The following is a 22,122-nucleotide window of genomic DNA, read 5'->3' on the forward strand; positions in this document are numbered from 1 at the left end:
TTGTTGAGTAAGAAGTGTGTTAAGGACCACTCTAATATACTTTTACTTGAGGTAAGAATGTGACAATTAAAGTGTTAATTATGCATCGTAAGTCTTCTTATTAATTAAAAGCTGATTATACAAGAGTGAAGCTCAAGATAACTTCTTGCCCTCAAGTACAAAAGCTAGAATCTTTGTCTTAGCCAGTCATGTTTTGCCAAAAACAAATCTTCATTCACATTCTAGCACCGTTTTCTTTGTCTTTTTCAGTTTCTGGTGGGTGGTAGTGAAGTAAATAATAAAGCTACCACCGTTTTCAAGGCCCCTCTACCGATCTTCTCTCTTGGGTAAGCTTTTCTGGGAATCAAGATTACTCCTTGAATATATGCACATGCTAGCAGAAAGAAAATCACTGCATGGTAGGAATGTCTTTATATGAAATCATGATGCATGTCTGCATTTTTTTCAGTTTGATTTTTGAGTAGAAGAATGGTTAGATCTTATTTTCTTTGTGTTCTTAATTTTGTCTGAAGAGTAGGTAATTAACATCAAGATCTGCATCTCAGATTGATCATATCGGTGCGCGATGATCAGTTGCATGATAATTAAGTAGGGTTCTTGGTTGAGGAGAATCTTTATACATCAAGGTTCTTTTATAATTTTCCTAATATTTTTAAAATCTGTTCTGGTATAATTGGACAATTGGTTGGATCCGAAATACCTAGCTAGTGTTCATCTTATCAAAGGTGTATGATCATTTGTTATAGTCATGAAGGCTGATCTTAATGATCTATACATTCAGTTTTCCGATTTAATTTCATATAAGGCTTCAAGAATTATCATATAAAAAAACCTTGATGATGCAAAGGATTTCAGGTTTTTGATTCTGTGGCAATAGATGGTTATTTCTGGTCTAGATACTAATGCAACATAATTAGCAAGAACCTCACTGTATTTGTAGTAATGGAACGACATTCGAGTCAATTTAAACCAGTGTGCATGGCGGATATTTTACATTAATCACTATCTAACAGTACTTATATTCAGTCTTTTCATCCGCAGTGTAATTTATTGAGAAGAATTGAAGAAAGCGCCATGGATACTATCTCACATATCCCTCCAGGTTTCAGATTCCATCCTACTGATGAAGAACTTGTTGAATACTACCTCAAGAACAAAATTTCTTCCAAAAGAATGGATCTGGATGTCATCAAAGACGTCGATCTCTATAGAATTGAGCCATGGGATCTTGAAGGTGAATAACAATATTTGTGCTTATAATTAAGTGAGCCACATAAACATATATGTAACCATAACAAATAATTAATACTTTTAGATGTTACAGAACTTTGCAAGCTGGGGACTGAGGACCAAAAAGATTGGTATTTTTTCAGTCATAAAGACAAGAAGTATCCAACTGGAACTCGCACAAATAGAGCTACCAAACAAGGGTTTTGGAAAGCTACTGGAAGAGACAAGGCAATATACTCAAAGCATAGTCTAGCTGGGATGAGGAAGACATTGGTGTTTTACAAAGGCCGTGCCCCAAATGGACATAAATCAGACTGGATAATGCACGAGTATCGACTAGAAACTGATGAAAACGGACAACCTCAGGTAAGTGAAGATAAAAACCAATTAAGCATTTTTTTTTTTTACATATATAAGCTTCTAATGATTCAATAATTATCTTGTACCTAGTTTATAAAATTTTGCTAACAATATTGTCTTTCAGGAAGAGGGATGGGTTGTGTGTAGGGTTTTTAAGAAAAGATTAACAACGGTGAGGAAAATGGACGAGCATGAGCCACTGTCTAACTGGTATGATGACCAAATCCGGTTGCTGCCTGACTTTGAATCACGAAGGCAGATAACTGATAATCCTTATACACCATTCCATAATGATCAGAACTATACTTGTAAACAAGAGCTTGGTCAGTTGCAGCATTTTCGTTCCCATGAACGATATCTGCAACCTCCTCAGTTAGAAGGACAGGAAGTCCTGCATTCTGCAGCAAGTGTGAGCTTCAGTTCAGGAGTTCCATATGGATTTGAGCAGTCCTTAATGCTCACACAAGAAGATTATAAATTGCAGCATTGCAGTCAATTGACTGATTAGCAAGTACTTGACAACTTTGTTGCTTCTCAACTCGGTCAAGATAATCAAGACACTGATGGTAATAAAACAAGATGTTCAAATGATCAAGTGTTGGAACAGATAAACATGCTATGCAATGATTTGAGGATGCCAGATCATGTAGCTTCAGCCGAGAGCACCTCCATGTCCACCTTAAGTTGTCAAAGTGATGTATGGAAGTAAGAATATAATTCCTTCATTATCTGCAGTACCTAGTTCCTTTATGTCTGCAGTGTAGTCATCAAAATTAGAAAACATTGAGATAATTTGCCAGTTGATGTAAATAATGAAATAGTTAAATTGATGGCTTGTACTACTAGCTGCCATAGTGAACAATATTTGTAGATATATGCATATTAACAAATATCATTTACGATTGAAAGGTATTATGTTTAGTAATATGAATATATAGACATGATACATGATATAGTATTAATGTCCAAAGCAAAATGGTAATTGGCATTGTCATACTTTTTCACAGCTCATTGGAAGTTTAAGATACCAGCATAATGTCATGTAATCCCTCTGCAACTGTTGTCATCTGCGATAAAACGAGGTGTTTCGTCTGATATTCATAGACATTCTGCTAATTATAAGCCATCCAAACCAACCATTTTGTAGTCTACAATCAGGAAGATCACATACGAGAGCTAAAATACAATTATGCAGTAAATATGTAACAGCATCACATAATTAACATGCATGAAGGGCTAATTACATCTTATATATCAATATAACATACAATGTCTCGAATTACAACTTCAACATACTTAATGCCAATAAGTTGAAAGCTTCCGACGAATAATATGAAGAAAAAGAAGCAACACGAGGATATCTTGATCAGCTCACAGACATGAATGCTGATTATGAAGTCATTACAAAATCACATCCTGAACCTGAAATTCGCTAATAATCTAAATTGCAGTCTTAAGTTTAAGGGAATGAAAAAATGGACTGCATGGATTATCAGGGCGTCTGCAATTAATTTTTAGTGCATCATATACAACGTATGTCCTAAAATCAGTAAACTCAGTTATCTACTCTTACAATCTCCTTGATCTTGCGCCTTTGACCTCATTAAATCTTCCATTTACTTCTCTTCTGTGCCAATGTGATTTTAGGATGTACAAAATATAAAATTTGAACTGTTTTTCCATAGTGGTATCAACAAATAATGGAGTAAAGACATGCTAAAATTAAACAATCAATATAGATTTCTCAATAGATAGCCGAATCAATACCTAGCTTTCATCACATTTTCTCCAGGAATATAGGATTCTTCACAACATGGATGGAAATTCACCTGCTTTTGTTGATTAAAGAACATAAAGAACTTTAACATTACCTTAGAGACTTCGACTGGATTCATTGTAGCATTGCCTAGTTCTGTCCGGGGAGAACTAGAGTGACACAGAGAAAAGCTCAAGGCATTCACTATAGCTAGGAAACAAGATATGAGGTCAATGTATCTTATTCAAAGGCAAGGCTATATACAGAAACAAACTGACATCTAATGTTGAAATCCACGAAATTTTGCACCAAGACTAGGAAACAAGAATAATGTACATTGTCGTTCGGATGGATGGATCATGAACAATAATAATATAGCAAGACTATATATAAGTATAGAATAGTAACTACTCCAATACAAACTAATGCTACTAAAAGGGTTGTGGGACTGGGGATGGACCTCGAGATGGGTTTCGGGGAGGGGGGGCTCTTGGATCTGTGGAGCATTTGGTGAGGCTTTAGTGGATTTCTATTTAGTTTCTATTTAAGTTATATGCTAGTTGCAGTAAGCATGATAAGACCAATTGAGTTGAAGTGAAGCATGAGAGTTATAAGCAATCATGAAGGAAGACACAATGATTGGGCGTGCATCTCCAGATTTTTATAAGGCATGACAATTTGAAAAGTTTATTGAGAGAGAAAGGAGTAACAAAATGCATCGTAGAAAAAATTGTAGATATATTTTTTCCAGATCATTGTATAAATGTCAGTGTAGTAGCGGAACCAAGATGGGGCTAGCTAAGACTCCAGCCCTAGCTAATTCCAAAATTCAATGAAAAAATAGTTTCTCAAATTCTCTTTTTCAGCTAAAAATTAGTAAGACTGTTTAAGCCTGAGCGGATATGAAAAGATTAGTGCCAACTATTTTCTAATGCTAGCTCCGCCACTGATTCTCAAAAGACCACCGAATACGTAACATTACGGATTCGGTGGTCTTTTGAGAATATTCGCTTACGGACCGTAAGCGAATCAGTGAAAGAAAATGTATGATTACTCTCAAAGTTTATATTATTTTGTCCAAAAATTCGGCTTGGGTACCCAAATCGTGCTCGTATGACCCCATTCCGACTGTTTTCATGTATCAAACTCTTTGTATCCATTCCTCATTCCGCAACATTACATTTCATGTTACATAAGTCCAGTCTTTACAAGCATAATATTTATAACTAGAGCTTAAAGATGTATGTCATGTTTATCTTCTGCAAGCCACTCATTTCGCATCACAAAGACCACTAGCAGGATCGCAGAATCCATCTCGGTCAAGCAGCTTAGGAGCTGGAGCACTTAGCAGAGGAGAAGATGGGGTTCCATAAGCATTACGTCGACTGTTTCCACACCCTAAACTTGTTCTGGTGCTAACTCCTGTTGTTGGATTTGTCCCACTCGCGTACTTGCAGAGTGCCTGCACAATATGAACCGCTCCACTTACCAAACGAGAGTGCAATTTTTAAAAATATTCTTCAAAATAAATATTGTTCTATCTTCTTTCGTTAAGGTAGATATTGTCATATTGAGTTGCAATGCTCTCAGTTTTACTCTTAATCTTCGTAAAATCTATGCTACTGAAATATGTGACTCTGCATACCTGTTTCTGAAGCAGGTCCAAAACAGCGTCACTAAAGTCTGCACCTTCAATAAGAGCACCTCCGAGGTCACTACGAGTGAGAACAGATCTAACAAGTACCGCATCTTTTAGATTAGCTTCATTAAGAACCTGTAAATGTGTACATGAACAAGAAGTTTTATAGAAGTATAAATAGTATTTATATGCATGAACAGAAATATATCAAATTAATGGTAAATAGCAGTACAACACTACAACGCAGATTCGTGATATGGGTACAACCCCCTCTATTCACAGAGAAAGTAGTCTTCTGACAGCATCGTTTAAGAATTAAGATCAAACACTGCTCTTAGAAAGTAACACAAGTACTCTGTCATGTACATAAAACATATGCTAGAATTTGCTGCAATTGAAATGATCGTGTGTCTACGGATCAGGTGTAGTCTTACCATGCGATCCATCAATGTATCACTCAAATCTGCACCTGTACAGCGACAACATGCACAAATTTAGTCTGTATATTATTTTATAACCAAATAAAATATGGGTCTGGGTCCCTGACAATCGGTTGTTGCAGCAATCTAGCGGCTATTTTTTTTATAGCTGAAAGACATAATACCTATTTTTTTATGTGAATGTAGGGGGCCACGTGGCTTATTTGTGCTTTAGACACCCGTTCTAGAGTTTCTTTTAGCTATAAAATAAACGTGAAAAGATTGTTGCCAACAATCACTTGTCACTTGTCAGGGACCATCTCCCATGAAATATGTGACTTCAACCCAAATGGTATATATGCACGTTTTCCTATTCGTTATGGTTACAATGCTTATGATGGTGTGAAACTGAAAGGGAAGCCGAAGCTATTAGAAGATAGAACTTAGAAAGTGTGTTGTGTAACCGCTCATGATAGAGAGCGTGATACGGAACTGTAGGAGTTATGACCTATGTGTTTAAGCAGCATATGGTAAACAAAATGTGGTGTTCAATTAATCAATTCTCATGATGTCATGCCAGAATTGATGGAAATTTTGGTCATATCTAACCTGTAAAGTTGTCAAGAAGCAAGTCTCACCTAGTATCTAAAATGCGAAATCAATAGCAAAATTATGCTTTTATTTAGCAGGGAGTTTTTCGGATGAACAGAAAACGGCTTGACAGTCTGAATGAGGCAGATGTAATTGCTCAATGGAGTGCTCAAGTCATCTAGAGAGTTTAATACATAAGTTTAGTTATTTTCAATAAAATGTTTTATTCTGTCTTCTGGGAAAAGGATTTATGCAAGTAAGTTGTCCATGACTTATGAGAAAATTTCTAACTGATGTCAGAATATTAGAGACTTAGAGTACATATCTTTACTACTGAGGAACAAAGATGAGAAATTGCTCTGTCACTACAGAATAGAGTATTATAAAGATGAGGAATTGCTCTGTTGATTAGAACACCTTTGTGGGAAATTCTGACTCAAATTCCTGCGGCTTGAAACAGATATTCCTCTCATGATGAAAAATTCTCAGCTTCTTTTTTTTTAATGAAAAAGAATTCAAGTGATATATTCAAAGTTTATGGCAAAAGAAGCAGAACTGTTTAAAGAAATGCACGCATTCTCTGTTCCAGAAATTGAAGCCCAACCAATACAGGTAGAAATGCTAATTAGTCTTACAGAGGGTTCTGATACCTGAAATCCATTCACCGAAAATATACTGATGTCAGTTATTGCATAAAACCCTTCAGGTCATCTAAGCAATGAAATAATGTTCAGTAAGGGAACGGGCATCAAAGTCCAAGTCCTCAAAGAATAAGTGTCCACTAGAAAAGATGATAGATTTCGAGGGGGGTAGTCAAGAATGACATAAAACAGTAAGCGGTCAAGGTCTGAAAGAAAATTCGAATTTTGAATGAGAGGAGGTAAAAAAAGTTTGATGCTCTGCACACAAATTAAAGCAGTAAGGAGAACACTACAATTCATAATCTGGTATAGGTAATCTAACCGATGTAAAAATAGATTATTGCCGGTCAATATATCAAGATAGTTATTCTAGGTGTATCTGCTGATGTTCCAATTAAGAAGGGGAAATGAGGCATCTTCACTACACGAATACTAAAACTAAAGCAATTCTTTCTGGAGACATGTATGTGCAGGGTCGCTGCCTCCACCTATGTCGACATAATGTATATATTATTTGTTTTTGGATAATGTTTACTCCCTCAGTTCAAGACTTCGCATTTTTAAATTTATACAATACTGAATTGAATCTTTACCGCTGAAATTTGCTTTATATGCAACAGCCTTTTCCATATATGCACCATTGAATGTTGATCCACTGAAATCTGATTCCCTCATATCAGCAGATGTAAAATTTGCTCTCCTGTTTCAGCAATTTAAATTTAGTATTATGACAAAGCAAGTCTAAGAAAACACGTGCTTTTCATATGTCAGTGCCCATGTTATCAGAGTTTGTAATGGTGAGATCATGACAATCAGTTTGGTTTACTATGCCTTTACCCTTGATGAAATTTCATATCTAAAACACCATCATAATCATTATGTTTTCGTCTTAAGCTTCCTGAAACATGTCTTAGGTATTACAGTGAAGCTGCAACACAGAAGTACAGATAGGCAGAACAATAAATATATAAGTTGCCTACAAAAATTCAACACATTAAAATTTGATTGTGAACTTCTATTTAAACACTAATCCAGTAAGAACTAGATTTTCAAACACGGAATTGCAGAAAGACATCGGATTTTTAGAACTTCCATTGGACAAGTGTAATGCTACCCATATCTCTTGTCGTCCTTGGAAAGCACCTAAATGGCGGAAGAATTATGATGACTGCAGAAAATAACTTCAACTCTTATATGACTGATGCATGATCGTGTTAAGTTACAAACTCATAATATCAAAAGGTTGAGGACACAAATTCAAATTAAATCCTCCGAAGCCACTATCCTCAACAATTCACACTAAAATTAAAAGTATGCTACCATATATCTACTCCTGAATTTCATATTCAGGGAAAATTCATCGATAAATTCACAGAGTACTGATAATTTGTTGAAGAAATCGTGTTTTCTTAAGGAAACATCCAAAATACAATCCTTTTACATTTCTACTTCAATTTGCATTTGTTCACCTGAAATTTTCATTTGTGTGCACAGCCTTCCTGCATTAAAAAATTACGAATGGTCACCAGAAATTATTTCGGAATCACAAAACTATAGAAACCATACAACAGCAGACTTGAAGACACTATTTACCTGAGATCAGCAGAACCATATTGTGCAGCAGACCCTATCCCGAATTCCCCTCGTATATCAGCTTCAAACTTATTAAGATCTGCCAAAGCCGAAAAATCAGAGCTAAATGCAATCACAGCAGCCGCCAATGCAGTCGAAACCAGACCTCTCCATTTCTTTGGTTCTGCACACACACAAACACAACTTGTCAAAGCTTTAGTATAATTTGAAAAAGCTGATAAATACCCGTAAAGACCCTAATAGAATCTTATACTCTTCAACATAGATAACCAACATAGATAACGCTCTGATACCATGTCAAGTAACCATCTAGTCTAAAATTTTAAGATGTCACATGAAAGTCCGCCGAAAATAAACAAGTAAAATAAAAAAAATGATGCTGCAACATAGTAATATGATTTACCTGTTGCATGTTTTTGAGGTTGCAATTTGGAAAGTGCAGCAGTGGACTTGGAAAGTATAGTGCTAGACCTAGTATTATTAGAGCAACAAGAATAACAGCACGTAGGGTTGTTGTTTATGGGCTTGATCGGAAGAAGAGAGATTGAAGTGAGTGCCATTTTTAAAGGGTCTGTTGGATTTTGTTGAGTATATCTGAAATGGATAAAAGAGTGAAGATTCTGAGAGATGGTGGATGACTGGTCAGAATCAGCACACGCGCCCCCTCTTGTTCTGTCACCTTATACACCCGTTTTTTTAAAAATTAGTATGGATGATGGTTTGACATTTTTAAAATTATTATTTTTTTAATATATTTATGTTCTAAATTAAAATATTGATCATATATTTTTATTAAAAAAACATTTTGATACGGTAAATATAATTAAAAGTATATTTCAAAAATCAAACAACTTATATTTGAAACAGATGCGATCTCCCTTCTTATTCCATCTCTCAACTCGGTCAAAATTACTTGTAAATTGTGTTTAAAATGACAATTACTTGTAAATGTATTAAAATATATGATTTTAGTCGAATATGGATCATGAATCATAATCATGTTCACATATATTATTAGAATTATTTTGTTAAAAAATAATATGGAGCATAATTTGTATGGGTATATGAGTAATTATATTCAAGATCGTATTAATGCGGTGAGTTTTGTCTTTTCATCATATTTAGATCGTTTATAAGATGTGACATATTTTTCAGTTAAATATAAGCCAAGATACAGATATATAAGTCGCCTAGGTATAATGAATTTTTAAAATTTCAGTTTAAATTTATATAATACTACCTCCATCCCAAATTATATGTCCCCGTTGACTTTGGGCACGTAACGTTAGGTGTATTGACCGTCTACTTCCGAAATTTATTTTTTTATTTTTTCTTTTATAAATGAAAATTTCATATTTTAATTTTTATTTGAAAAAATAAAATTTTAAAAATAAATCACGTATCTATGCGGTCAATGAACCTTAAATTGTGTGCCCAAAGTCAACGGGGCCATCTAATTTGGGATGGAGGGAGTATTACAAAATATTTCAATAAATGTGAATTATACACATACTTGCATGAATACCAAAAAGTTTTGGTCTCCAAAATCATCAACAAAAGTTCTAAATTAAAATTAAAGAGTGCATTTGGATGAATTTATGTGATAAATTTGTGGCTGAACACTTGAACTTAGAAAAATAGTCGCACTTCTCACAAAATGTAGACGTAATGCACATAATAATAGTGTTGAAAAAAATATCTCAAATATCAGTTATTAACGCCAGATAATATAGCATTTTCAATTTGAGAAAAATGATACATTATTTAGCGTTCTATAAATTAGATTAATGTAACATAACGCTACACTAGCTTTCGTTTTAATGGATTAGGGTTATGTAGGTTAGGTTAACGTGTTAAGTTTTTTTTTGATAATAGGTTAACGTGTTAAGTTAACCCCATCAAATCGCGTAAAAGTTAATCTCATCGAAAAGCTACGCCATGTAACATTGTGTTAGCGTTAATCTAAGAGGACACTGCATAAACTAGTGTTGTGCTACCCTTGATATTTAATGCATTAATTATGGATATAGGGATAATGAGGGCAATATTAAGCTGTGAGTTGGGATGAATGCGGGTTGGGTCGGTCAGGTTAGAGCCGATAAAACGACCCAACCCAATTAGTTCGGTTTTTAAAAATCCAACCCGTTCATCGAAAAATATATGCCTAACTCAACTTTACCCTTTTTATATTGGGTTGGATTGGTTCGGGTTGGTTTGATCGGTTTAAAATTTAATATTATCATGTCAAAAAATTAAGGATTGGACTCGGGAAAAGTAATAAACAATTAATTGTTTTGTTTGTGACATGATAATATAAAAAATTTATATTTTAAAAATAATAATAATAATAGATACTCCTTCTGTTTCAATTTACATGCACACTTTTAAGAAAGAAATTTGTTTCAAATTAGTTGTCCACTTCAACTTTCATATTTGCAAAATCAACTCTACTTCACATATCTATTATCCAAATTTCCTAAATCAATCTCATTCCACATATTATGGGCATAATGAGTCAGGAAAAAAAGCTAACAGATGCACTAAAAAAAGCTAGCATGAATTAAACAAATATTATTTAGCAAAACAAATTAAAATACTGAAATACAATCAAATGAGACTGCACAAAGAAATTTGCATGCACTATATTGTACTCCCTCCGTCCCAGCCAATTCTTTACGTTTGGTTTGGGCACAGAGGTTAAGAAAATTATGTATAAATGAGTGGAAAATGGAAAGAAAAATGTGTGAAGTGGTGGGATCCATTGATTTTTAATGTATAAAAAAGGGGTTAAATGGCGTTTTGGTCACTCAACTGACCGGATACTTGCAATTGGGTCATCCAACTCAAAAAGCTGTCAGTCACATCATTATACTCTTAAAAATTTTCACTCAGGTCACTGGCCGTTACACTCCGTTAAAAATTTGACGGAAAGCTGACTAAGCGTCGTGACTAGGGGTGGCAATCGTTTCGTTTCGTATACTTTCGTTTCGTGTATTTTCGTGTTTCGTGTACTCGAAGGTGAAACCCGTATCCGTCCGTTATTAATTTCGTGTACCTAATTTGAAACCCGTATCCGTTTCAAATCGTTTCGTGTATATTTCGTGTACTTTTCGTGTATATTATATATAAAAATATTAATATATCTTTTAATCAAAAAATGGATTTAATATATATTTTCCTTTATAAATTTATTAAAAGTGAATGATATATATTATACTTGTATACAATTCTTTATAAATTTGTTAATGTATCCACAATATATATCCACACATACATATAAATGTATATACTTTATACTCAATTATATAATTAATATATCATTACATATATATAATAAATATAATCTACAAATATTTCGTGCACTTTCGTGTATTTCGTGTACCCCAAATGAAAACCCATATCCGACACGAAATCTATCGTGTAATTTCGTGTTCGTGTACTTTCGTGTTTCGTGTATCGAAAATCAAAACCCGTATCCATTTTTTTCATGTCGTTTCGTTTCGTGTTAGCGTGTTACGTGTCAAATTGCCAGGCCTAGTCGTGACTTGGCTTAAAAATAAACATTGTGGCATGTACAGTTAGCTGAAGTGGCATTTTGGTCACTCAACTGACTACAAACTTGCAATCGGGTCATCAAACTCAGAAAAACTTTCATTTAGGTCACTTATCATAATATCTGTTAAAAATTGAAAAACAAAAGAATTAAAAGTTATCATGCAGCACCTTTTTTTCTCTCTTGAAAATTTCGAAACTTATTAACAAATGAAACAAATACACACACATAAAATCAATAGCTTCACCCAGAAAAACTTAATCTGTGTTTATCTCGTATCGTTGTATATATCTTGAGGCCATTTTGGAAAAACTCATTAAATTTTTGATGGACTTTTCCACGATGACCAAAAGATATTATAAAATGACAATAGTGTGAAAGGGAGTAAAGGGAGTGTGAAAAGAAAGGAAAAAGTTGGGAAGTGGTGGGACCCATCGACTATTTTTGGTAAGATTTGAAATGTAAAGAATTGGATGGGACATCCATAAAAGGAAACTGTAAAGAATTTGATGCGACAAAAACTAATTTATTTGTTTTATATATAAACCGGTTGGGTTGGTTAAGAGTTATAATATGTTAAACCCTGACTCAATCCAATTTATTCGGGTTTTTTGAAAATGAACCCATTTAATTATCGGTTTTAGACGGTTCGATTTAATCGGTTCAAAAAAGGGTTGGTTTGGGTCGGGTTTCGTGGGTTGGGTCGGTTATGTTCACCCCTAGCTGGGAGCTTTAGGTCCACACAAACAGCCTGTCCAACCAAATATTGTTGAAGTACGATGGGCTTTTCGTTTACTGCTTCTGGTTTATTGCTTGGGCTGGGCTTATCTACAGTATCAAGTCGTAAGCTCAATAAACAAGTGGGCTGGGTTTTTGTCTATGCTCAGAGAAGGTTTCATTTCTACGAGGATACAGCAGAGAGAATTGATTGAATTTTTGTTTGATCAGGTTTCTTCTGTAAGTTAATATTCAAAAGTAGGTTTTGCAATTTCTTAAAAAATTTAGTCACGCAATATGTTCTAAATAATCTAGAATTATGTAAAATTGTAAATCTTCTTTTATATCAAAGGGAGAAATCAATTTTTTCCTGAATATTTTTTAAAGGAAATTTCTTCACTCAAAAAGAAAATTCACAATATGAACGATATATTATATAATAGATTTTTCTGTAAGTGTAAGATTGTTTTGTAATATTATATTTATTTCAAATGATATGAATTGGATTTTTCATATTCTTATATTTATACTACAACCCAAGTAAGCTGAAATTCTATTAAATTCATTTTCTTTTGATTATTCTAACGTATCATTTAGGGATGAACATTAATCCCGACCCGCCCGATCCCGACCCGATCCCCGTACCGAATGGTGCGGGGATTCGGGGATTTTTTCGGGTACGGGCCGGGGATCGGGTCGGGTACGGTTTTTCACATTCCCACGGCCCGATCCCCGAACCCCGACCCGATTTTCCCCGATTGTCGACCCGATCCCCGAACCCCGACCCGATTTTCCCCGATTGTCGACCCGATCCCCGACCCGATTATTATATTATATATATAATATAAATATATACATATATATTATAATCATTTATTAACATGTATAAACCTCTTTAGGTCAACTTCAGTCATGAATTTTCACATTTTTATAATCATATATTAACATGTTTATATACCTCTTTAATATAATTAAATTTATTGAAATAAATTTTAATATTTATTTCTATTAATATAAGTCTTAAAACTAAAAAGGTCATAATTAAATCATTGAAGATCTGTTTTCTAAAATGATTAGGTATTAATTAGACATATTAGAAACTAATCGTAATTATGAATTTAAGTATTTAAATATAAATTTTAGCTTAAATTAAAAATCCCCGAATCACCGCCGGTATCCCCGAATCCCGATCGGGCCGGGGATGGGGATTGAAAAATAATCCCCGATGGGGATCGGGCCGGGGATGGGGATTGAGTTTGGATTCGGGAATCGGGGCCGGGTATAGCAATCCCCGACCCGAAGGGGCCCGATGCCCATCCCTAGTATCATTCGATCAAATTCTTAATGGAGGGAGTACAAACTCCAGGATTTAGTAAGATCGGATTAGCAATTGTTTAATATCACACTAACATTGCACAACATCTCTAATTCCCATCTATCTACACAACTCCCCTTAATTATGAACACGGATTCAATAGATTTAAGTTGGTGTTCGTAACAGTGAGATGTTGCGCTCCTCATTCGACACTCTTCCGATCGGGACGGATCTCTACGGGACATGTGCCCCCTAAAAAATTTTTTTACATTTTTTTTATCATTCTAAATTTTACAAAATTTCAGAAGTGCCCCCCTTAATCAAAATCTAAAAATATATAGGTATTTTCGAAAATTTGTTTGGGCCCCTATTATTTCGTTTGTAGATCCGCTCCTGCTTCCAATAGTACCTGTTGGAAACTATTGACAATTATATAGTCTATCCAAAATTTTAAGATTTTAAAAAAATGTCCAAATAAATTTTAGGTTATATTACAACATTTTCCTCATTCGATGAAGAGTGGATATTGTGATAATATTTGAGATGATGGAGAGTCGAACTTAATATGTGCGCAAACCTGAATTGTTAATTATACTATGAGAAAAAGTCCATCTAATATGTCAAGATTTTAAAGAAAGATCTCAGATGAATCTTATTCTATATTTCAATAACGACAACATACAAGAAAATTAGGATTACACATCAGTTTCTTCATTCTTCTGCATATCTCTAATTTCCCAAAACTACACTAATAATACACATCAGTGTAATTTTATGTATATATCAACGTTATTACAAGGGGCGGCATATGTTCTATGTTGATTGTAGGGTATGATATGGAGCAGAACATACAGTCTAAGTCCTACCTAAGTCCTAGACCTCACTCAAAAACTTTGTACCTTGGTATGTATAGGCTTAGATGCAGCTAGCTAGTAGTTTTCAAATCTATACATACACACAGTGCTAATATGGCATTCGCAGGCTTTTCTGCATGCAGCACTGAGATACAGCTTTTGCACTATACCTTTCAGCCTTTCTTACATGTATGTTTATATGTACACTCATCAGTCAAATGCATGGAATGATATGAAGTAGATGATAAATTTTTGTCGCACTGCGTGGTCATAGATAGTAGCACAAAATCTAATTCAAATTTTAAGGATCGCTTATTTTATTCTCTACTATTTCAGGATTCTAGTTCTTCGCGATTTATACTAAATCTTTTTTTCGTTTTGATAAGACTCGTTTTGACTTTTACACCTAATTTGATATGTAAAAAGGACATATTTTTATATATTAATTTTTAAATTTTCTTTTCCTAAATAAAAATATATAGATGTTAAACTCTTATTTAGAAAAAAAAATATAATATGTTTAAAGTATATTTTTTTTACAGCTCAAAATACGTGTAATAAATCAAAACGACAGTTATTGTTATGAAACAGAGGAAGTATATTATTGCGAGTGGATTGTATATGAATAATCTTTTTGGTTGCATGAGTATTTCCAAGGCCCTCTCTAAATGCTCTTAACTTCAAATTTAAAGAGTAATAGACTCTTAAATAGACTCCTAACTCAAGATATAAAGTGTACGATCAAAAATTGAGCTCGAAGAGGCTCTTAAAAAGTTTAAAAGCTTCTTCTCTCTCCTCTATTTTAGAAGTCATGGAGTGGCTTTTAACTTGTTTTGAATAATAAAAAATTCATTCCCTCCACTACATAAATTTGAATCTTTGACATAGTGGGTTTAGATATGAATAAGATATACGATAGTGAGAGAATATGGAGAGTATTGTTGGAGTTGTCACTTTTAAAATTACCATGTATTACTGAGAGCCATATTTTTTATATTATATTTAAGAGCCTAGCAAGAGACTCTTAATCTTGGAGATGCTCTACGATAAAAATTAGAACTCCAAAAGGCTACTTGAAACTCCTTAAAAATTTAAGCGCTCATCATCACTCCTCTCTTGTAAAGAGCATCTGGTAACTCTTAACTTTTATTTATAAATATAATACTCCTTCTGTTCTTGAATATCTGTCTTTTGATTTTTTAGCACACATTTTAAGGTGTTTTGACCACACAGCTAAAGATGTGATTTTCAAATATTTCTTTTTGTGAATAAAAGTATTAATATAATATTTTTATTCTAAAAAAGAAAATTTCAAAAATAATACTCCCTTTGTCCCATTTTAACTGATGTTTGACTTTTTAACACGTATATTGAGGTGTAAAAAAATAATATCTACACTCAATAAAAAATTTCAATTCTTATATCAAATAAAAGTTTAGACTCTAAACTTTTATTTGATATAAATTTTATAAAAAATAGTCATGTTTAGATGTAATTTTTTTAACATCTTAAAATACGTGTAAAAAAGTCAAAAGCAGTTAAAATGGGACGGAGGGAGTATATTTTTAACTATATAGTCAAAACACTTTAACATGCGTGCCAAAAAGTCAAAAGGCCGATGTTTAAACGGAGGGAGTATTAGTTCCCCTCCAATTTTAGCTCCAACATGTCTCTCTTTTTACTTTTTCTTCTCATTTATATGAATAAAATATGAATAAAGAGCAAATATAAAGAAGAGTAGGGGAGTTGTCATCTTTTTCAATGTTCAACTCACTAGGAGCTAATATTATATTTTAAAGAGTGATTTAAGAGTCCCGTTAGAGATGCTCTAAGATCTTATTGCCACAAGTTCGTATTTTTTAAGTGCCTGTTTGGCTATTGCCACTGGCTTCTTTTGATAACAAGCTGACTTCTACTTTTCTTAATCCATTTGTGTAAAAAGCAAAAGCACTTATAAAAATGTGAGAATGTTAACTTTTATTTCAGGATTTATACTTCTTTCTCAAACAATTTAATCACTATATACTTCGTCACTTTTAACCCACTTCTATAAAAAAAAAACATTTTTTTAAGTTTAACCAAATAAGTCCACTCTCGGAGCCTTAAAAATAAACGGAACTGAATGAGATGAAAATTCTGAAAAATAAAGTCAACTGTCTACCGCATAATCAACATGTGCTTGCCTGCGTACAATAATTTGTCGACTTGCAGCTTAATATCTTATTTTTGTCTCCGAAAACCCTATTCAGCACAGACAATTTTGTCTTTCTTATAAAAGCAGCCTTCTGGCTCTTCACATTTGTGACCACCCTTAAGGTGCTGCTACAAAATTCGAGATCCAATTTTGCTGTACTATGCGTAAAGAAAGGCTTCTGTCCTCCACTCCAAATTTAAACAATCCCCCACCAAACAAGAAAACGCAAAGTAATTTTTAACATATCATTACAAAGAATATACCCCCTCCGTCTCAGATTAGATGCGCTCGTTGACTTCAGACACGTACTTTAAAGTGCATTGACCGCATAGTTACATATTTTTGAAATTTTATTTTTCCAAATAAAAATTTAATTATGAAATTTTCATTTACAAAAGAAAATTACCTTAAGTTAGGTGCCCAAAGTCAACTAGTTCATCTCATTAATTTGGGATGGAGGGAGTATTTCATCTCTTTTTATGATCGCATTAAAGAAAATATCAAATTAACATTCTTATACATAAAAAAAAACAATAACTTTAAGTATTATAAAATTATAATAAATCTGGATATTATTTTGTTTGAAATTATCTTATTAGTGTTCAAATTATGATTCTGATGAATTCTCCAATATCAGATTAAACAGTGAAAATTACAATTCCCATTACCCCTTCTATAAACCGGCGAGTCGTGCAATTTTTAGCAATAGACAAATAAATAATCGTAAAAGCCAAGTTAAATTGGTCCATAGTCTACTTAGCAGAGTACTCCCATCCGTCCCCTGAGTTGTATATATTGGGAGACGAGAACGCGGCACGGACTTTAATGCTCCTGCAAAGTGTAGTCGTGCAATCTATTTTTAAATTTTTTTTTTCTGAATTAAAGTTTGGATGTTATATTTTTATACAGAAAAAGAAAATCTCAAAAATAAATTACGGAACTCTATTTTATCAGAACATTGAAATACGTGTCGAGCAGTTAAAAAGAAACGTATAGAATTAAATAGGACAGAGGGAGATTGTGATAAATTTTTCATTGACTTTTGGCAGGATCCCATCCAAGGATGTCTACTCTTAGATTCACTCCCCGGCAAAGAAAGTGGTAACTAGTAATTAATTACCATGCTGATAAGTGTGCATTCAAATCTGAAATTACCATTTTGATGGTCTGTAAAAGCACAACAAACTTTTTTTACTTTTTCCGAATCGGAAACACATTAATTCACCGCACAGTAATTCCCATGCCAGTAGCATATAGTAGTCCGTACCACCTTTTGGTGAGTGATTGATTCTAGACTTAAATGCATTATGTGTACCTCTAGTTTCCACTTCGTGCACTTTGTGTACCTGGATTTTGTTATCTTGCAAAGTGTGTACCTGCGTTTACAAGATTCTTGCGAACTGTGTACTACCGTTAGTAAACAACTAACACCGTTAATGTTTATGCATAGTGCAGGGGCATTTGGTGTCCTTTGGAACCTACAACGGCTATATTGAGCTGGTGCAGTGTATATTACTGGGTTTTGTAGTGTAGATGAGTTTATTGTTTTTGAAAATAGACACTAAGCTTTGTGATTGTCATTGTAGTATGGCTGAGTATTGTTATTGTCGTATGTTGGTTGTTGAACGAACGGCTTGGACGGAGAAGAATGCTGGGAGAAGGTTTGTGAGCTGTGTTTATAGTAAAAGGGGCTGCAAATATTTCCGTTGGGTTGAAGGTCCGATTTGCGAGCGTGGGCGTGAAGTGATTCGAGGGTTGCTTAGGCGAATCGAGAACAGAGAAGAAGAGAAAGAGATTGTGAAGACAGTCCACAACAATGGTGGGTCAAATGAAGCAAATCTGCCCATTAGAAGTAGTGTGTGCAGAGCATTTGTGTTGTTCATTGCTCTTGTGTTAATTCTGTATGTTTTATCCGGGAATCGTTGTGTTTGTGGTGTTTAATCCACTTTGATGTATTGTTATGTTGAATGTATGAGGTCTGTTGAATCCAATTTGTGTTTGATTTTGTTTGTTAATTAACAAGAAACAAGGAAATAGATAAATAACAAGAAAATAGATAGATAGCCATTACAACCAGCACTGATGCATTAAAGCACCATTAACACAAACTTTGAAATTAAACAGCAAGATAACAGACGCAGAAACTAAGAAACAATCTTGAGTGAATGCATTGACTCAAGATCAGCAGCGAGAACGGAAGCCATGAATGTAGGAGCATCAGCAAGCTCCATGATTCCACCTTCACCATCAAGTTGAGAGTTAGCAAGAGTGGTAGAAGCCTTATTTCCAGCCACAGAGACATGCTCAATACGGCATGACTCCCATGCCTCACTCTCCAGTTTTTTGATCAGATCAACCAAATCAGCAAGCCAAAACTCTGGATCCGGATCACTAACTGCATTCAGTGCCTCCTGAGATTCACACTCCACAACAACATGCTTGGTATCACCCTTTTCCCAAGCCAACTTCAGGCCATAGAACATGGACCAAAGTTCTGCACCAAGTGGAACAACCAAGCCTATCATTCCTGCAGCCCCCCTGATCCATTCCCCCCGACTGTTTCTCATCACACAACCCACAGAAGCTCTCATTCTAGCCCTATCAAACACTCCCTATTATGGGCCTACAACCACTGGTAAAACCTCTCCTTAAAGGACCTAAGCATACATAAATTCTTTTAAATCTCCTAGCACTTGGTCCATCTTCAGGTCCACCATCAGGTTCATCTAATACAAGCTCAATTGTGCTATCTGGCATAGCCTTTTTAACTGCATATACATAATCCCACAACTGACCATATTGTTTCACATGATGCCCTTTTATGACTTGTAAAGCTTTTCTCTTAGCCCTACCAACTGCATAAAGGCTTACTTCACAGCCCCAATCATTTACAATCTTCTTATGGAAAGCACCAAGTGGCCAAGTGGGGTTCATCCTTATCTCATTTTCATAATGCTCTGCAATCCACTTGGAAGTCATATACTTCTGTTTAAAAGATGGTGGGCATGTGTGAGTTTTGATATATGTCCTTACTTGGTAAGTTTTGCTGTCCTGCATTAGAGAGGCATATATACTCCACTTACATTGTCCACCCTTGCACACATACTTGATTCTTTTGCCAAAATTTATACATTGAACAACTGCTTTCCTATTGAGAGTGGCAAATTTTTGCACTGCAGCCCTAAAGGAGTTTGCACTGGAGAACAGCATGCCTATCTCAAACTTTGGATCTTCCATATCTGTCCTCTCATTAAATACTTTACAACTAACAGCTTCCTCATCAGTGCTATCTGCAGCCATCCTTTCATCCTCACTGTTATAGTCATTGTCACTAATGTCTGATACAAGCTCATCACTAAAATGATCTTCTTTGTTTGCATCATCTTTTGAGCTTTGTTTTACATTCTTTCTTTTCTCCCTAGCAGCACATAACTCATCATCAGTACTATCTATATTTGAACTGTCATCATGGAAACTACCATGCTCACCATCACTAACCACCTGTGGTTCAACAACAGGATTCTCATTCTCATCAACTCCTTTATCATCATCTTTGTTGAACTCCTCTGCCATACCCTCAAGCAACAACAATTGTTCAATTTCTTCTTTTTCAGCTGCACTCATATTATCAAAATATTCATAATTGAAATCCAACTGTGAGGGACAATAAGTTTGGGTCTGTTCAATGTGTACAGTAACAGCATAAACATACACCAATCTTCTACAATCAACCTTGCTACACATTGTTAGTACATCCCCATCTTTTTCAACCTTAGTACATGCACCTTCCATATGTGGCAGCTTATAAAAAATTTCAGTGTAACCTATGGTGCCAAATGCCTCTACAAGCATGGAATCAAGTTCTAAAATTGACATCTCGTCAATATCGCAATTATCCACGTACCTAAACTCACCACCAACATAGGCACCAGAGACTCCATCAAAATTACCTCGACCATGTATCTTGATTGTGAATAAATCAGTCCCATCTAAAATACACAAACATACCAAAAATAAACAAACAAAACCCATCAAAATCGGTTCATACAGATGACAAAACAAGCAACAAATATCAACAATCAATCTTTATATCGTCTAACACAAAATCTATTCATTCAAAACACAAAAAACAGAGTGAGTTTAGCTAGATTACCCTTGTAAATCGGACCATCATCATCTCCTTTACTGGCCTCTCGCAAACTCCAAGTCATTAGGACAAAGATTCTAGGTATTTAAGAGAGTATCGTATTTAAGACATTTACAATAATTAGGTTATTTATGATCGTGTGTATCTATTCTGTTTTGCAACGAATGCTTGTAAAGAGAGGAGCTGTGAGAAGACAACCATGCCCCTACGATCTTGACGGTGTTAGTTGTTTACTAACGGTAGTACACAGTTCGCAAGAATCTTGTAAACACAGGTACACACTTTGCAAGATAACAAAATCCAGGTACACAAAGTGCACGAAGTGGAAACTAGAGGTACACATAATGCATTTAAGTCTTGATTCTATTATGTATGGGAAAATAAATTCAACCGTTCTTGAACTTTACTTGTTTTATGATCCACATCCTTGAACTATAAAAAAAATAAATACGATCCTTGAACTTTTCAATATTTCTGATTCGGGTCCTTCTGTCCAAATAAAGTTAACAGACGTTAACTTTTGCTTAGGTGGCAGCTGATAAAATTAAAAGAAAAATGCTGGATGTAAAATATAAATGGTATAAAAGGTGGACTACTTTTACAAGAATTTAAGATATCTAGTACTCCCTCCGTCCCATTTTAACTGTTTTTGATTTTTTTACACGTATTTTAAGATGTTAAAAAAATCATATCTAAATATGATTATTTTTTACAAAATATATATCAAATAAAAGTTTAGAATCTAAACTTTTATTTGATATAAGAATTGAATTTTTTTATTGAGTGTAGATATAATTTTTTTACACCTCAATATACGTGTGAAAAAGTCAAACATCAGTTAAAATGGGACAGAGGAAGTATTAAAATTATGAGTACTCTATTTCAATCTTATCTTTGTTTTTGTTTCAATTTTACATTGTGTTATAGAAAAATATTAGAGTAAAAAAATCGATTAATGAAAACAAATTTTTATTAAAGTGCAATAACATTCCATACAAAATTTTATTAAAGTGCCACGTAATATCCATATAGCATCCAGCATTTTTCTTTTAATTTTATCAGCTGCCACCTAAGCAAAAGTTAACGTCCATTAACTTTATTTGAAGAGAAGGA

The 22,122-nt window shown here is 34.2% G+C and overlaps 3 protein-coding genes and 1 long non-coding RNA gene across 6 annotated transcripts; 2 read left to right on the forward strand and 2 right to left on the reverse strand.

Moving 5' to 3' along the window:
- The first annotated feature begins 685 nt into the window (after window positions 1-685).
- On the forward strand, window positions 686-2,372 carry LOC108206863 (NAC domain-containing protein 7). 2 transcript variants are annotated; one of them, XM_017377285.2, is made up of 3 exons: window positions 695-1,234; window positions 1,316-1,596; window positions 1,715-2,371. In XM_017377285.2, the coding sequence occupies exons 1-3, from the start codon at window positions 1,075-1,077 to the stop codon at window positions 2,096-2,098; spliced, it is 825 nt and encodes a 274-aa protein (XP_017232774.1). In that variant the 5' UTR covers window positions 695-1,074; the 3' UTR covers window positions 2,099-2,371. The 2 variants fall into 2 exon arrangements, 1 of the variants encoding a protein (XP_017232774.1); XR_010288574.1 differs by having other exon boundaries at window positions 686-1,234; window positions 1,325-2,372.
- LOC135150263 (uncharacterized) lies at window positions 1,602-3,993 on the reverse strand. Of its 2 annotated transcripts, XR_010288576.1 has the most exons (3): window positions 3,358-3,989; window positions 2,588-2,657; window positions 1,602-2,343 (listed from the first exon to the last, which is right to left on the reverse strand). It is a non-coding gene; the product is annotated as an uncharacterized LOC135150263 (long non-coding RNA). The 2 variants fall into 2 exon arrangements; XR_010288575.1 differs by having other exon boundaries at window positions 1,602-2,657; window positions 3,358-3,993.
- A 484-nt stretch (window positions 3,994-4,477) lies between these two features.
- LOC108207075 (thylakoid lumenal protein TL20.3, chloroplastic) lies at window positions 4,478-8,888 on the reverse strand. Its single transcript, XM_017377540.2, has 7 exons — window positions 8,633-8,888; window positions 8,230-8,392; window positions 8,106-8,135; window positions 7,230-7,336; window positions 5,420-5,454; window positions 4,992-5,120; window positions 4,478-4,808 (listed from the first exon to the last, which is right to left on the reverse strand). The coding sequence occupies exons 1-7, from the start codon at window positions 8,787-8,789 to the stop codon at window positions 4,617-4,619; spliced, it is 813 nt and encodes a 270-aa protein (XP_017233029.2). The 5' UTR covers window positions 8,790-8,888; the 3' UTR covers window positions 4,478-4,616.
- A 9,561-nt stretch (window positions 8,889-18,449) lies between these two features.
- Window positions 18,450-18,803, forward strand: LOC108207076 (uncharacterized). Its single transcript, XM_017377541.1, has one exon. The coding sequence runs from the start codon at window positions 18,450-18,452 to the stop codon at window positions 18,801-18,803; it is 354 nt and encodes a 117-aa protein (XP_017233030.1).
- Window positions 18,804-22,122: the final 3,319 nt, after the last annotated feature.

The sequence above is a fragment of the Daucus carota genome, chromosome 2 (genome assembly GCF_001625215.2).
Source record: "Daucus carota subsp. sativus chromosome 2, DH1 v3.0, whole genome shotgun sequence".
NCBI classification, from domain to species: Eukaryota; Viridiplantae; Streptophyta; class Magnoliopsida; order Apiales; family Apiaceae; genus Daucus; species Daucus carota.